The following is a 15342-nucleotide window of genomic DNA, read 5'->3' as shown; positions in this document are numbered from 1 at the left end:
TATTTTTAGAATTGCAAAAAATTTCATTATTAGTACATATGTACTTTTTGTACCCACTCACTTTATTGAATGTATATTTATCGCATCACTTCTTTGAATAAAAATTATTCAGATATTGATTACAACAGAGCAATTGAAATATCTTTAAGTTCCGGCACGTAGCATCAGAGGGGGCCGGGGGGGGGGGGGGGGCTTGCCCCCCACTTTTTCTCGCAGCAACAATATTTTTAAAATTTACATATAAAAAATTGAATTAGCATGGAGTTGCCCCCCCCCCCCCCCCCCCCCCCACTTTTTTGGAGGATGTAAAAAATTGATATGGATGTATTAGGATTTTGAAGAATTTTGGAAAGACTTATTTCCCTTTTTTTTTTTTTTTTTTTGCTTGTCAAGATTTTTGGGATGAGTCTGCCCCCCCCCCCCCCCCCCCTTTCAAAAACGATGCTACGTGCCTGAAGTTATTTAATCCAAATCCGCAAATCAAATGCAATTTATATGTAACAAAATAGAAAATGTGCACGGAAATTATTTATACATTGTAAAAATATGGAAATTTTAGCTTGATGACGAGTGTGTATATAGTGAGAATTATTTATACATTTACTGATGCGAACCAAGGGATGGCTTGTTCACAACCGTACCAAAGAACCTCGTATGCAGATAAACTCAGACCAGTTATTTAGAATCGCTTGAAGTAGTTCTCCTGCTGTGAGCTTTGTGCCGAATATAGTAATGATTCCATTCTTGTCCACGATATATCCAATTTTTACTATGAGATAAACTGCACATTGTTGACGTCACCGCTACATGCATCAATAGCCAATCGATGCCATTTCTACAAAGATGACGTTTTCATGACTCGCTGGTGTTGGTTTTTGTATTTCTAATCTTTATTTACGAATTTCAAGAGTGTTTAAATGCTTCAAAATTGAATTTTAGGACTAAATATCCATTTCATTGAAAACCTGAAAGCAAATAAGACTTTAGTACTCATCAGTTACATTGTACATGAACTTAAGTATTTTATTTTTCGCTACACTTTTTATGAGTAATTATGAAGAGAAAATAGAGCGGATTTCTTAACACTTGTCAAAGACTGGGGCAAACATATAACATTTGTGGCTGTTACTATTACGAGATAAATAGAAACAGGATTCCTAGAGACCCTTATACCACACAAACGATTAAATGCCATGAAAAAGAAATTCACACTTGTTGAAGCTATGAAATGCGAGATTTGATATAATGTTCCCAGCGAATGATACAATGTTCGATGTGGTAGTTCCTCTAGCTCAAGAAGTTGCACGAACTGTTTCGTATGCCACAATTTCATTTGAGGTGATCTTCTACATTTTTTTAAAAATATAAATTGCTTTGCCTAATATGTAAATGCAAAATTAATGTTCAATTCATGCTTTTTGTGCTCTTAAGTAGTTTTATTGTGTAATTTATATTTTTGGTCATAGTGGAAAAGGTACAAAGTACATTATAATGGAAATTGTCTAAAATGTTTCAATGGTGGTGCGGTTTATTTAATTTTAATGGTGTTCAGATTTGCTTGGATGTGCATGTCAATACCAGATACAAATATTAAATTTGTTCCTTTAATGATCCCATTAAAGTTTTGACACATCTACAGATATTTTTAATGCAAATTCATATGTTTATAGCTATAAATCAGGAAAGTGTTATTCAAACCAGATATCATCTCTAATAACTTGATCAAAAAATCACCAATGGGTCCATTGTAATGGAAATCTTATGGCGTCATTTACATGAAAACTAGACTTAAATTTTAACTGTGCATTTGCCTTGAAATCTTTATTACCTTGTAAATATGAACAGATCAATTGACCCCACGTTTCGTTCAGTCATTTCATTTTCTCTCTTTGACAACAAAATAAGTACGAAAAGATAAATCATTTAAAATACATTAAGTCACGTGGTTATGATTACGTAAAGTTGATGCCAATAAGACATATATATGCATCTTCGATCTTTGTGTTAATGAAATTTCCAGCGTAATTTGACTTTTACTTAGAAAGAAAAACATATTGGTCTCATGGTTGTAGAAACTTTCGAGAGCCTTTGACACTTTTTACCCGACTTGTGAGAGCCTGCTTCCAATTAAAAAATTGTCTTGGTCGCCAACGTTTGTCTCAGAGAAAGAGTCTATCACTGCCTAATCGCGAAAATTTGGATTTACTGAATATGATAACTTGACTCTAATTCAGCTATCGTTGAATGCCAGTAGAAATTTACTTACGATTTCATTTTCAGGTTGTCACATTCTGTGATCTAGAATTACTTGATTTACTTTCGTAATCTGTGACGAAAAACCAAAAAATAATGAAACCAGGTAAAATGCCTATTTTTACACCCCAACAATTTTTATGCAATAAATGCCTTATCAATATTGACAAATTTACAATACAACCTGCATGTATGGCTATTATAACTTTTTGAATGTTTTAAAGAATATCATTGGCGAGTTATGTGATTTTCTTAGTTCTAAAGATATCATTAAGTTTATACATACATACATACATGTATGTTGTATTTTCTAGTATTTGTGACTTCCAGATCTTATAGTGGTACTTATTCTGAAGATCATTATTTCTAAAAACGCTACATTGTAGCAATGAATGTCTTCTCAGTTCTAGAGGAATGTACTAAATCTAGTCACACGGAGTCTTGATACAGGTAGACATGATACGTGTAATAAATGTTTCTTTTAAGTGCATTGCTTTGAAGGACAAAGACATGTAAATAAATTGCAATGATCATTTTTTGGGCAATGAGATCCATGGTCAGCCGCATACATAAACATGGGCACAATTCGACTGTTATGAGACAACTATATCTGCACAGCATGAGTGTTATGCCCTTTTGACACAAAATCTTCACTCGTTGGTTGTCACAGAAACCACAGTCTTCTTGTGTTTCTGTAGTTACTGTAACCATGTTGATTAAATGAGACAAGTAATCGATTATATATATAAGATTGTGACATGTAACATTGTACACTCTTTTGTGTAATTTGCATTTTGCATAGTACATGTATGTGAATTATAACAATAAGAGAAGCATATCCCGTAGCTTAATTTTTTAAAATGAACACTATGTTTTTATTTTTTATTAGGGTGATTGTTCAATATAAAATAAATAGTACTGCTCTATGGCTACTTCATTTAAAACAATCTAGAAGGAAAAAAAAACTAGACAATATCTATTGCACCATGACTTATAACTTTTACATAAGGTTGTAGACCTTCACTAAGAAAATGTATAATTATAGCATGGACATGTCCGCATTGATGTAAAAACTGTTTCATTTATTTCAAATTATACTGTATCATAAGACATTTTTGATATCCATACATGAGCGCAGAAAGCCTTGCTGAAGTAATATGTACATTTACAGTGTAATTATAACAAGAAGAACTGGAAGAAAACGGCAATTATGATCATTATGTTAGATATGTAAAAAAAAAAAAAAAAAACCAGAAAGCAAGATTATATAAACAAGTAGATGAGGGAACTACATGTAAACAATGTTATTATTATCAGGTTCAAAAACCTCATAATAACATGTTCATTGAATGAACTTCTTAAAACCATTGATTATAAACTTGCAATATTTTGTATCTACCAATTGATGTTGTTCATCCAAACTATAAGAAGTAGTAGATGTTGTATGTACATCACAAGGCAAGCTGTGCTGTTCAGGCAACTGAACATTAACTCAAAGGTCTGGAAAGGTGGCTGGATGGTTTCATTTTACAATTTTGTTAACTTTTAATAAACTTTCGGTCACCTTGAAATTAGCTGAATGGCAAGGGTTTATCATGTGTGCATGCATCATTGTAGTTATGTAAACATAATTCTGGATTTTTACAATTAGAAACCGTTTCGTTTACTTTGCATGTAATATGACTAAATGTAAGACAATTTGTTAAATATCATATCATAGAAAGAATGCGGTGTCATAAGTAAAAACTGCTGATTTATCGTTGAGTAAGACAATTAGCAGAATGTACTGTCTTGGTGTTTAATACCTGTAGCAGTTTCTAATTACGGTAATATAGAGATCTGAATCACGACCTCTAGATGGCAGTGGCATTTGTGGACATACAATGCAGCAACCTAATGAGACAAAACTAGCACATGCAATCCAGTGAGAGGAATTTCTGCAAAACCTTTTCATGGCGCCTCTTGTTTACGTGCCAGCCGCGTTTGGTCAGCAATGGCTTATCGCGCCCGAGGTGTGGGGCTGTCTCGCGATCGTTTTGTCTGCGGTCCTGCTGTGTTTTGACAATCAGAGCAAACAGTCCAAAAAGATGGCGCGTTAGGTATCCGAGGTATCAATATAACACCTTGTCAGAATTGCTCGGGGCTGTTCCAATATCAGATGGTATGCAGTCGCTCGGAGTTACGCCCCCTTTTCGCGAAGATTTTTCTCTTCTCTTTTCAGAAATTGAAATATAAACTCTATTAAACCATGTAGCAAGCTGAGATAGTGTTATCTTCTTTTTAAAAAAGATATTTGACAATTTTTTTTCAAGTGACAAGACGAAAAAAATGTACTTATTGATTTCAGCACAACTATTTGATAAATGAATAATGATAAATAATATATTCAGAGAGTAATGAAAAAAATGTGTTCAACACTGCTGCATGCAGTATGATTTCTTTAAAGTTTTGTTTTATTAAGCCCAATATTGTACGTAAGATACGGTTGTGCAATCAAAACACAACAAAATGAAAGAATTTATAATGTACATTATTATATATATATATATATATATATATATATATATATATATATATATATATATATATATATATATTGTACATCAAATCAGTGCATCTAAAAAGTGTTAGTATATAGTTGAACACACTAAAATGTTATCTTTTATAACTATATATAGTGATTTAAAATAAATGTAAAATATGGATGTAAGTATACAAATAAAATTTTAATCATGGAAATTATAATTATTACAATTTGGTTTTATTTAAATTTAAATATTAGAATACGATATGTACTGACTTGTTTCGGGATATGCCGGTACAGTGAATAGTCTAAACATCGGAATATATATCGTATGCTGCAGATGCAAGATTTCACTTTAATTTTGTATTGCTTTCGTTCCATTACACAGTATTTTTTTGATACTTTTTGATTTGGGTCATTGTTTTTACTCAAAATCAATATATAAATGATAAATTTAAGTAACCATAAAGTACAATTGCGTAACAGGATAAACAAATCAATTATCAAAGTAAAATAATTTTTTAAAAACCAACACTTGCCTATTTTAAGAACGGTTGTTTTTTTTGTCATATTTTTTCTCCATTGTTGTGCTAAATTAATTGAAATAAAAACATGACAAATTGACAATGCCACATGAGCATTTTTTTTTTCGTCATTGCAATAATCAAGCATGGACGCTAAAGGTAAATAACCTAGCGATATAAACAGTTTTTACTTACAAAACATGGTATCGAGTGAATACTAAACCTTCTTTGGTCAATATGAATGTTAACTTGAATAAAAAATACTATCTTCTGATGAATACAATGATAATTTTTATGTATTTTATGAGACCATTGATCCTGTTACAAGGGTAAAGACCTTGCGAAAATACCATGTCTTGGTGGTATATTGTAGAGCGGTTCATATCGTGCATTCTAATAATAACAGATATATTGTGGTGTTTTATTTGCTTCATTCTTACGACATATCTTTGTTATCATAAATGTGACAACGAAGCATTTGTTCAATATATGGAAAAAGCAATCAGGAAAAGAAAATTCAGCAAATATGGCTTTGTATGGCATGTCTTTGTCGTTTGTATCTTTCATTTTAGTTTCGCATTGAATGCATTTATCCCACACGAGAATGATGTCGGTATAAAAATATTCACAACGAAAAAGAAAAGATTATTTTTCAAGAATAATTAGGTCTTCGTGTAATCGATGTAATAATATTATCATACACATATTGGTATTAACCGAATAACCACAACTATTTTTTTCTTAGAACCTTTAAATTTATTTGTTCAATAGTTATATAGTATATTTAAGATTCATGGGTTTTTTTTAAAATCATGCAATTCCTAAAAATGCATTAAAATTGTAAGAAATAAAATAAATAAATAAAAATAAATAATTAAGTAATACCTGTAATGATAAACATAATACCGGTAGTTTTTTTTTAATTCAAAATAAAGAATAAAAAATATATAAATTCCATAAGTAGAAACGATGTGCGATCGGAGCCCATATCCTTTAACTGTTTGTAAATTTCTGATCTAGTAAATGCCCTTTTTCTCCTAAGACTACCCCCTCCACTCTACTTACTTCGTTGGGGTCTCTTAAACTACCCTTAAAACAAGAGGACCAACTAACATTACATGTAATTGCTAGCAAGCTGTGAGCAACACAGCCTGCTGACACAATAATATCCCCCAAAAATAAATTAGGTGTAATATCATGGGGAAAAGCTACTGATGTAGTTTTTTTCTTCTATTTGTATGTTTGCATGTTTACAAAGTAACAAAGTAGAAAAAATAAAGACATTTTCAATTTACAAATTTATTTTTAAAAATATCTTTCAATTTCATTAAACTATGAAATGAAATTCATTAAATTACATAACTTAAAGTATTACTGGTAAAAAAAATACCATATAATTTAAGACATACTTTAGTCGATAAAGATGGGAAACGTATTATACATTTCACATAAACAGTCATGAAAAAGCAAAAAAAAAGATGTAAGTGAAAAATGGAATATTTTATTATCAAACATTTTCGAAGAATACAGTTATTAGGAGTAGTGTTTCTTTAACAAAAAATCTAAAGGTTTCCAAAATTTGGTAAATAAATAATGAAAGAAAACAAAACAATCTGAATGTCGGTGATTTTGATCAAGGAATGTTTGTATGCAAGAGCTAACCTAAGCTTTCGTAATGCAATATCTTCACAATATAGAGAGTCGTGTAACAACTTATTCCTTCAACGCATTTCCTGCGTGAAGTGTGAGACAGATTAAACAACAAAGGAAAAATGTACAAAGGTAAGTTTGCTGTTTCAAACTACAATAATTACAAGCTTTTGTATGAATGGAAAGAATTTGGCATAGAGTTACAAATTCAGATGGCAAAATATAAGCAATCTACACAACATACGGTAACAATAAACACAATTTTATGCCGTTGACAGCTTTTATGAAAATACTTTGAATAATTTCTATTCACTTTAGATTCTAATAGGCTATTAAACAAACGTGCCCCTGTCACGTTATGGTCATAGTTCCCACAATTCATTGTAATATTTGTTGGTCTATCTAATAATAAATACATGTAACAATATAATTTGTATAAAAATATGAAACAATGATATATACAATGCATCGAAAAATGTTTAAATATCACAATTAACACAATGTAAATGCTATCAAACAAAAGAGAGTGTCTGATATGTAGTACACTGAAATTGCACTCGTTATCCTAGTAGGTTTATTTATTTGTCGGGATCGATATCCTTATATTCCTACAGGTCATGACGTCAAATCTATTTACACGCATATTCCTCTGTCCGCTCGCTGCATTTATTACACTGCACATAGCAACACCAGTGAAATTTGCAGTTACACTGCCATGTTTTTGTGTACTGATGGGTATTGTAGCCCCGCCCACAACACATGAGGTCACATCCGTCCGTATCGGCAGACGTCCTATTACACTTCCTTCCCACAGTTCCTAGCGAACCGACGGATGCGTCATAATCACAGTAATTTGGCGACTTCTGTAGGAAAACTAAGTCCGATCGCCGCGGTTTGGTGTGATTTTCTTTAAAGCGTTTCAAAGTCAAATAAACTGGGCGTCTGTTCCGACCCCCCACCATGGGCACTACTGGTTTGGCTTTCTTGTATTTTCTAAGTAGATGGTCGCCTATTTTGCGGAATGGCGGTAAGGTTGTCCAACAAGTCCTCATGGTACACGAACCAGACACACCATGGCATTTACATTCCGTTCCCATATTTTCCTTCACAGCCTTAAATATAAAAAAAAATATAGTTAAGAAATATGTTACAGAACTGTTTAATTGAGTACTTAATATTTTTAGATCATTTTATATAATAAGTAAAATTTCAAAGATGGTGTAAATCTTGAAATGAAACTCCACCCCATAATATATTTCTCTGGAATTTATTTCTGTGTGTACATTTTCTATTTTTAAGATCATTTTTAAATGTCAAATACCAAAAAACATCAGCAATCAAGTCTTGCATTCTATAACCATTCCAATTAGTTCTAATGTTACGAACAAAACGTTCGATTGATTAAGTATATAGGCCATGTCTTTAATAACCAGTCAAAGAAAAAGATCAAATATTGGAAAAAATGTTGTAGAATGGTCGAGATTTTCCGGAAGAGATGAAACACACTGTCAATTGTATGTACCTAATATGAAAAGCAAACTAAACCGTCAAGTGCTTTTGTGAATGTTCCGCAAGCACTCTTTGTAAACGTGTGTGTCGGGGCGATGTTCCCTAAGATAGTATCATTTTTACAACTTCAAACAAATCCCTTTTTCACTATCAGTGCGACCCGGGTTCGTAAATTACCATCACTGATCTTCGATTCGCAAAGGAATCGTTTGAAGCTCCAACTTGATTAAATAAAATACTGGATTGTCTGAAAGTGTGCTTATTTGCGCATGGTGTTGTGTTCCATGAGAAACACGTCCTAAAGAGACCCTGATTTATGGCGACACACCCCCAGCCGTGGCGGCTGGCAAACAATATGGGTTGGAAAATGAAACTTGTTATGCAAAAAGCTACCGACATCATAATTGGAGCATCATTTTGAGCTGTATTCATTTTAAAAAGAATGTTGCAAATTAAAAGCCCATATAAGCTTTCAGAAGAGATCGGGTGTAGTGTATGGATAGAGAGCATTTTCTAAGTTTAAAACTACACCGTCTACTTTTATGTATAAAATTTCGATCACGGCTATGCAAACCGTCTTTACAATTTTGGCATAAATTCCAACTTATGTCAAACTGTTAAAAAAGACCTACATTGGCATTTATCTAACCCTTTAATACCCTGAAATGACAGTTTGCGTTAAAATAAGGTTGCTTTGTTTTCAAAGTACATGTAAAATTAGTTGTTTGTATGTACAACAAAACTATAACTCTGAGTTGAACTATTTGTTAATTAGAGTTGATAATTTTTTTTATATATTTTGCACATGAAAAATAAGGAGGTAAAAATATATTTCCTTGACTTTTAATTTTGGTTTATACTGCACATAGTCAAAATAATTTTAGAATCTGGTAAATAATCTGTTAGACAACTTAAATTTGCGTACGGGAAGCATTAGTGAGGTCTACTTGCACCTCTCTGTTAACGTTACGACTAGAGAGCTATTTTTGTATCCACGAACCACTGCATTGGCCATTTAGTTCATGTTGCCACGAACCAGTTGCAGACATCAGCCATGAGCAACTAACACACTGTCCCGGAATATAATGCCAGTGCCAAGGTGGTATTTCTGCACCCGTCTAAGCTGCATACTAGTATGTCGAAAAATTCAAATATGCCATATAATGATATAAATTATAATAGGAAAATACTTTTTCCCATAGGAAAAACAATATTCTTCTAAGAAATCTGAAATCTCGCATCGGAATACAAGAACTTCCTATAGGAATTCCGATAGAATTTTATAAAATCCTATAGGAAAACTATCAGTCTGAATCAAAGTCTTACAGAAAATACCATTTTCCTATAGTAAATATAATTCCTATACGGTTTTAAGAAAATCCTGCAGGATTGTCAATATTTCCTGTAGGAGAGTCATTTCTCCCATCGGAATTATCATTTTCCTGTGGGATATTAATTTTTAAAGGTTAAAATCTCACTGTCAGGTAAAATAAACTAAAAACAAAAGAAGTAATATACTCTCTAGACAATGGTCTATCATTTGGTATATATGATTTTTTCTAAAACTGCATCCTAAGCAGGTGTTAAAATGCCACCTTGGCACTGGCATGATTTTCCAGCAAATTGTCAAGTATTGAAATCAATTAGTCGCTGAAAATGTTAAAATATTGTTATTTTCATCAAGTGGTTATGGTTGCATCTTTTTTTAAGTACTAGTATATAGGGGTAAAATATATTTTGAAAAGAAAAAAAATATATCACTACCTAATTTGATTCTTAACATAAAACTCCTAGTTAACCAAGAGAGGATTTTTGGTAAGGTTGCAAAACTTAAGCATCTTAATAACTAATTGGTTGATATAAGCATAAAAGACCAGTCAGCAGGACAATGACTTCATATTTAAATGATGTTTGCAAAATTGAATTACTTCAGAGTGTAAGAAATACAAAAATTCGATGAATTGAACATCCAAAAAACTCCAAACTTTTCTTCTTAAACGTCGCCTCACACTATTGCATCGCATAACATGGTTCTCAGGTGAACGACTTCATATGTACCCATTAAGAGTGTTTCTTTCCCGTCAAGTCGAAAGGAAACATATATTTTGTTTGTCAAATATTTTTTGTTAAAAATAGCGGACGTCTGAAAAGTTCGGGTTCGGGTTACCGCCACCTACCGTGTGCATCGGTCATTAAGGTATTGTGTGACTCTAATGTCTACCTGTTATCTGGTCTGTTCTGTTTACCGCTGATTTATCTTACTGTGCACAAATTCAGTAACGACAGTCACTCTTTTTACCCCTTAATGCATTTTGTTTTTCAAATCATGTGAGTTCTATCTAACCCAATCAATTATGCATGGATGCATATGTCAAGCGCATTTATCTACTTTTTTTTTTTACTACTATTAATAAAAACACACTTTTGTGACGCCAAGTGAAAGTCAAATTCACTTAAAAACACTTTATACCTCCAATGCATTTTGTTTTTCAAAGCATGTGGTTTCCATCTAACCCGACCAAATATGCATGGATGCATATGTCAAGCACATCATGCCTACTTTTTTAAAACTACCATTATTAAGAAAGTGATGCCAATGGGAAATCAATATACATATTAAGGAGAAAACAAATAAATCTTATTAGATGAGTTTTCACGATATTCTGTGAACTGTTCAAAAGAAATTATCTTCATTTAGAAAGCAGGAGGAAAAGCAAAATTGAAAAAAAAATACCTTAAAGATTATATACATGTATCAACTACCCCCCACCCCCGGATTATAATTGAAAGGCTCTGTACGTTACAAAACTATGTTTTCATGTGTGTACTGTACGATAACCGTTTGTTAAAAATCTTTTTTACATGGAAAAAAAAACAACGATGTTTTTCTAATGATTCCATGCATGTGTTATTTTTTTTTTGCCAATGCAATAGACTATGTAACATTCACAAAAAATTCTTTTCCGTTACAAAGTATATATGTAAAGTCTTATTATTTGGAGTATGCAAAACATCCCATTTAATCCGTATATAAAGGGATTACATACTTAAAATCCAAATTAAAGGATTTATTCAGTTATTTTTATGCCACAATTTCAGCCAGATCTTTAATTTTGACTTTGAGATTTAATCTTACAAAAATATTTTAGTGCACGTAACACATAATGGCGAATCAATTCATACATCGTAAGTCAGACGCAATCTTCTTATCAGCGTTTAGAATTTAGTCATCAGTGGAAGCATCAATTTTGACACATATCTTCTTGTAGTGAAAACACATTCAAAGGATGTAAATTCTTATCAAATAATAAAGGTTTTCTCCGGGGTTTGATCATATCTTTAGTTACAAGATGGCGCGCTGTCATTAATGGAAGCTTATTACCATATATAGAGGTTACGATCAACTTTTAGATAAAGCCTCTATCATTATTTGCCAATAGAGAAAACCAAGTGATAAAAAAGGTAACAAATCGTAAATTATGTGCCAGGCTATTATCCATCACACACCTGCAGGTATTCTCTATATGTGACAAATTACACAGAAATTAACTATATGTTTTTATTGTTTCCGATTTATGAGAAAATAAGCGAAATTCTTTAAAATACCGTCTGGTGAGAAAATTCTCTCTCTCTCTCTCTCTCTCTCTCTCTCTCTCTCTCTCTCTCTCTCTCTCTCTCTCTCACACACATAAAAAATTGCCATTCAACTGAAGTATAAAGCAGGACATGGTTGCTATAAAACAAAATATTTATTTTGTTCTAGAATTTGTCTTTCGGTTAATACAAAAGAAAGTATTTACAAACCAAATTCCTGCTGGAAAGATTATCTGAATGGCACACTTTAAGCTTTTCTTAAAACTCATCAAGTAAAAAACAAAAGACGAAATAGAATTAAGTTTATTAAATGTCGCCTTTTGTAAACGGCAAATCAACGTTGTAAATAGGAAGACCCACTTGTAAGATAAGAAATCAAGATATGTAATGCGATCACTCGCCGAGTCTATTCTTTCAAAGTTACTTTCCATAATTAGTCATTTCTGAAATTGATCATACCGACCGATTCTTAAATAAGAACACGATTTTAAGATAATATCGTTGAGCATTTAGAAAAAAAATAGATTATAGTAAAAATGAAAAATTGTCCAAAAGCTGGGCGTATGGAATGTTACCACCGCCTTTATATCTTTTGTTTTAAAGATTTTTTTTAGGTTAAAACACGATAACCTGAGTGTATATATGTACTCTGAATGGACTTTCATTCAATGGGCTTCTTGAACCATTTAAGCAATATTTCGTCAGTACATGTATCATATTTTCTCTAAGATACGTCATATGTCACTGTTCATTGTATTTTGTAATCAACAGCGACGAATGACGTATTCCAAAGAAAATATGACACGTGTACATGTACTTTAGATCAAAGGAATTCAATATTTAATTTAGTTTACTGTAATCAATAAAATACTTTCTTTAACCATATATTCGTGATAAAAAGGGAATCAAAAGGCGTATATTAATTTAATAATTGAAAAAAAAGTGTCTGCATGAGAATCGGGAAATAAAAAAAGATATATATATACATTATGTTCCTATGTTATTTAAGGCCAATGCAACTGCACTTGGCTTTTTGCTGTTTTGCATAGAGAAAATAAACTAGCTTTAGAAATGAACAAATGTCATAATTTGAACTTAATGACGAAAAGTAAAAATATACATCAAGACTTAGAGGGTCAACATAGACTAGAAAACAACTGACTACTGTGTTAAGTCTTTGGCAGTATATTATATAGTAACTGGGAAAATAAATTGCTGCAGTACATGTGTTACTACTAAGTAGTATATTATTCACGACGGTCAGCTGTCGCTTGACAGATGGTAGAAATTATCACGCTTAAGTTAATATAAACACGAAATTCAAAGTTCAATCGTAACAGGGTTACAAAGTAATTCACAAACATTCCAAAACTAAAAGAATATATATATATATATATATATATATATATATATATATATATATATATATATATATATATATATATATATATATATGATTTTAAAACTTAGTGATGACAACGAAGCTTGTGTTTGCGTGCCATTTTTAGGTTCTATAATAATGAGAGTAATCCATGATATTTAAAGAAAATTCTCTATCTCATGTCTGTTGCAAGTTCACGTTATCCATCATTCACAATCATGGATGAAATAGGCATAGCATGTGGAACATCGTAACGGTTAATAAATTCCAAAAATTCGGCCGGCGGAACAGGACCTTAAATAAAGCACAGCATTAGGGAGGCGTACACACTGGTTACACGTTTGAATGCTAATTTTTGGCATTATGTCGCTATATAACGATGGATTGTTGTAAAATATTTGCTATCGATCATTGTCAGGCTTTCCCATACAATAAGATGCATCGCACAAGAAACCCGACGTTAGAGTTTGTTTTGTTTTGTTCTGTTTTTTTAAAAGGAGACGTTTTCGCAGTTTTCCTACCATCTATGACAGGCGTAAGAATTCCTTACTTAATTAAACTGAATTGATTATGAATCACCAACTCAAAACAAAAATAAAATATAGACATAAAAATTTCAAAATAACTAGCTACTAGTATCAGCTGTTCGTGTCGTCGTCCTTTCAGCTAAAAACTTGTGAATGACAGAAATTCGTTTTTTTATTTACAATTCTTAAAATTCATTTTTTCTGTTAGTTAATTTAAGGTGTTTTGTTGTTTTTGTATGGTTAATTTCTAATAAAAATTATTTGGATATAAATAGATTTCTAAGATTTTTTTTTATCTCTCTCGGTCAATTTGCAATGTCAGACAGCCTTCTTTTCCTTTCCGAATTTACAAACGTGTACCCAAATATTTTACTCATTGAAAAACAGTTCCAGTTTTTGTCCTCAACGTAAACTTCTTATATGTGTGTAAGCCGGTAGGCCCCGTTTCTACATTACAAAGGATGATTATACAATAATGTAGGAGATAGGTATGCTTTTATTTTATTATTTTTTTATAGGCCTACATACAGGAGAAGTAAGTGCTTGTGCTATGTTGAGAAACTTCGTCTCAATAATTAAAAATACAACCATTGGTCTTTAATCGATTGAAAAAAAAAACGATATCAAAACCTTGAGTATATCTGAGAGCACGATCATGTTTACTTTTCTTATAAATTTGTACTCGGAAATTATGTAACAATAGATTATAATCTATTTTGACACATTATCAAATATTTATCAATTACAACGATTGAAAGACATTCCGAAATAAGGCACATATTTGGAAAATGACGCGGCGAAATAGAAGAAAGAATATCGAGAGGATCTCAGCATCGTGGGAGGATAATAGAAGCATGTTTACAATATGTGTAAGAGAGAGGCTTTTCCCGAGGGGAAATACTTGATATTCAAAAAGGGGTATCTGAAGGAGCATCTTAAATACGCCTCAGATACGCTTTAATTACATCGGGTATTTAGTATGCCATAATTTTAAATTATGACTACGCCCAAAATGCTCTTCTTTAAATTTCTGTACAACGTTGCGTACATGTCTTTGAGTCGACTTTGGTAGAGCAACGTAGAGCCAGAATCATCCTAGCTTGAATATACAATGTTGCTTAACCTAATTATAATATTTTAAGACATTTCTAGCCCAAGTTCTAGACGTGGTATATTGCATAGGCACAACATTGCATCGTGAAAATATATAATGTTGAAAAAAAAGTATATGCCATGACGAGGAGATCTTAGACTAGGAAATGTAGACTGAATCAAAATATGGAATGTGTTTACAAAAATTCGTGATGTCGATCAATGATGAAGAAAAATCTCTAAGATAAGGTAAACAAATTGGTAACCCCCCATCATAGTAAAATTGCA

At 32.0% G+C, this 15342-nt stretch overlaps 1 protein-coding gene across 5 annotated transcripts in view; it reads right to left on the bottom strand.

Moving 5' to 3' along the window:
* Window positions 1-6786: 6786 nt before the first annotated feature.
* The window catches only part of LOC105337729 (protein Wnt-7b), a 33907-nt gene continuing 25351 nt past the window's right edge, over window positions 6787-15342 (bottom strand). For all 5 annotated transcript variants that reach the window (XM_011442593.4, XM_011442595.4, XM_066081614.1 and 2 more), the window contains one exon: window positions 6787-8063. In XM_011442593.4, coding sequence (XP_011440895.2) covers window positions 7581-8063 — 483 coding nt within the window. In that variant the 3' untranslated portion in view covers window positions 6787-7580. The remainder of the gene's footprint in view (window positions 8064-15342) is intronic.

Source organism: Magallana gigas, chromosome 4 (genome assembly GCF_963853765.1).
Source record: "Magallana gigas chromosome 4, xbMagGiga1.1, whole genome shotgun sequence".
In the NCBI taxonomy this organism is placed as follows: Eukaryota; Metazoa; Mollusca; class Bivalvia; order Ostreida; family Ostreidae; genus Magallana; species Magallana gigas.
The sequence above is the reverse complement of the archived record's forward strand: the minus strand, read 5'-3'. Positions and strand labels throughout refer to the sequence as shown.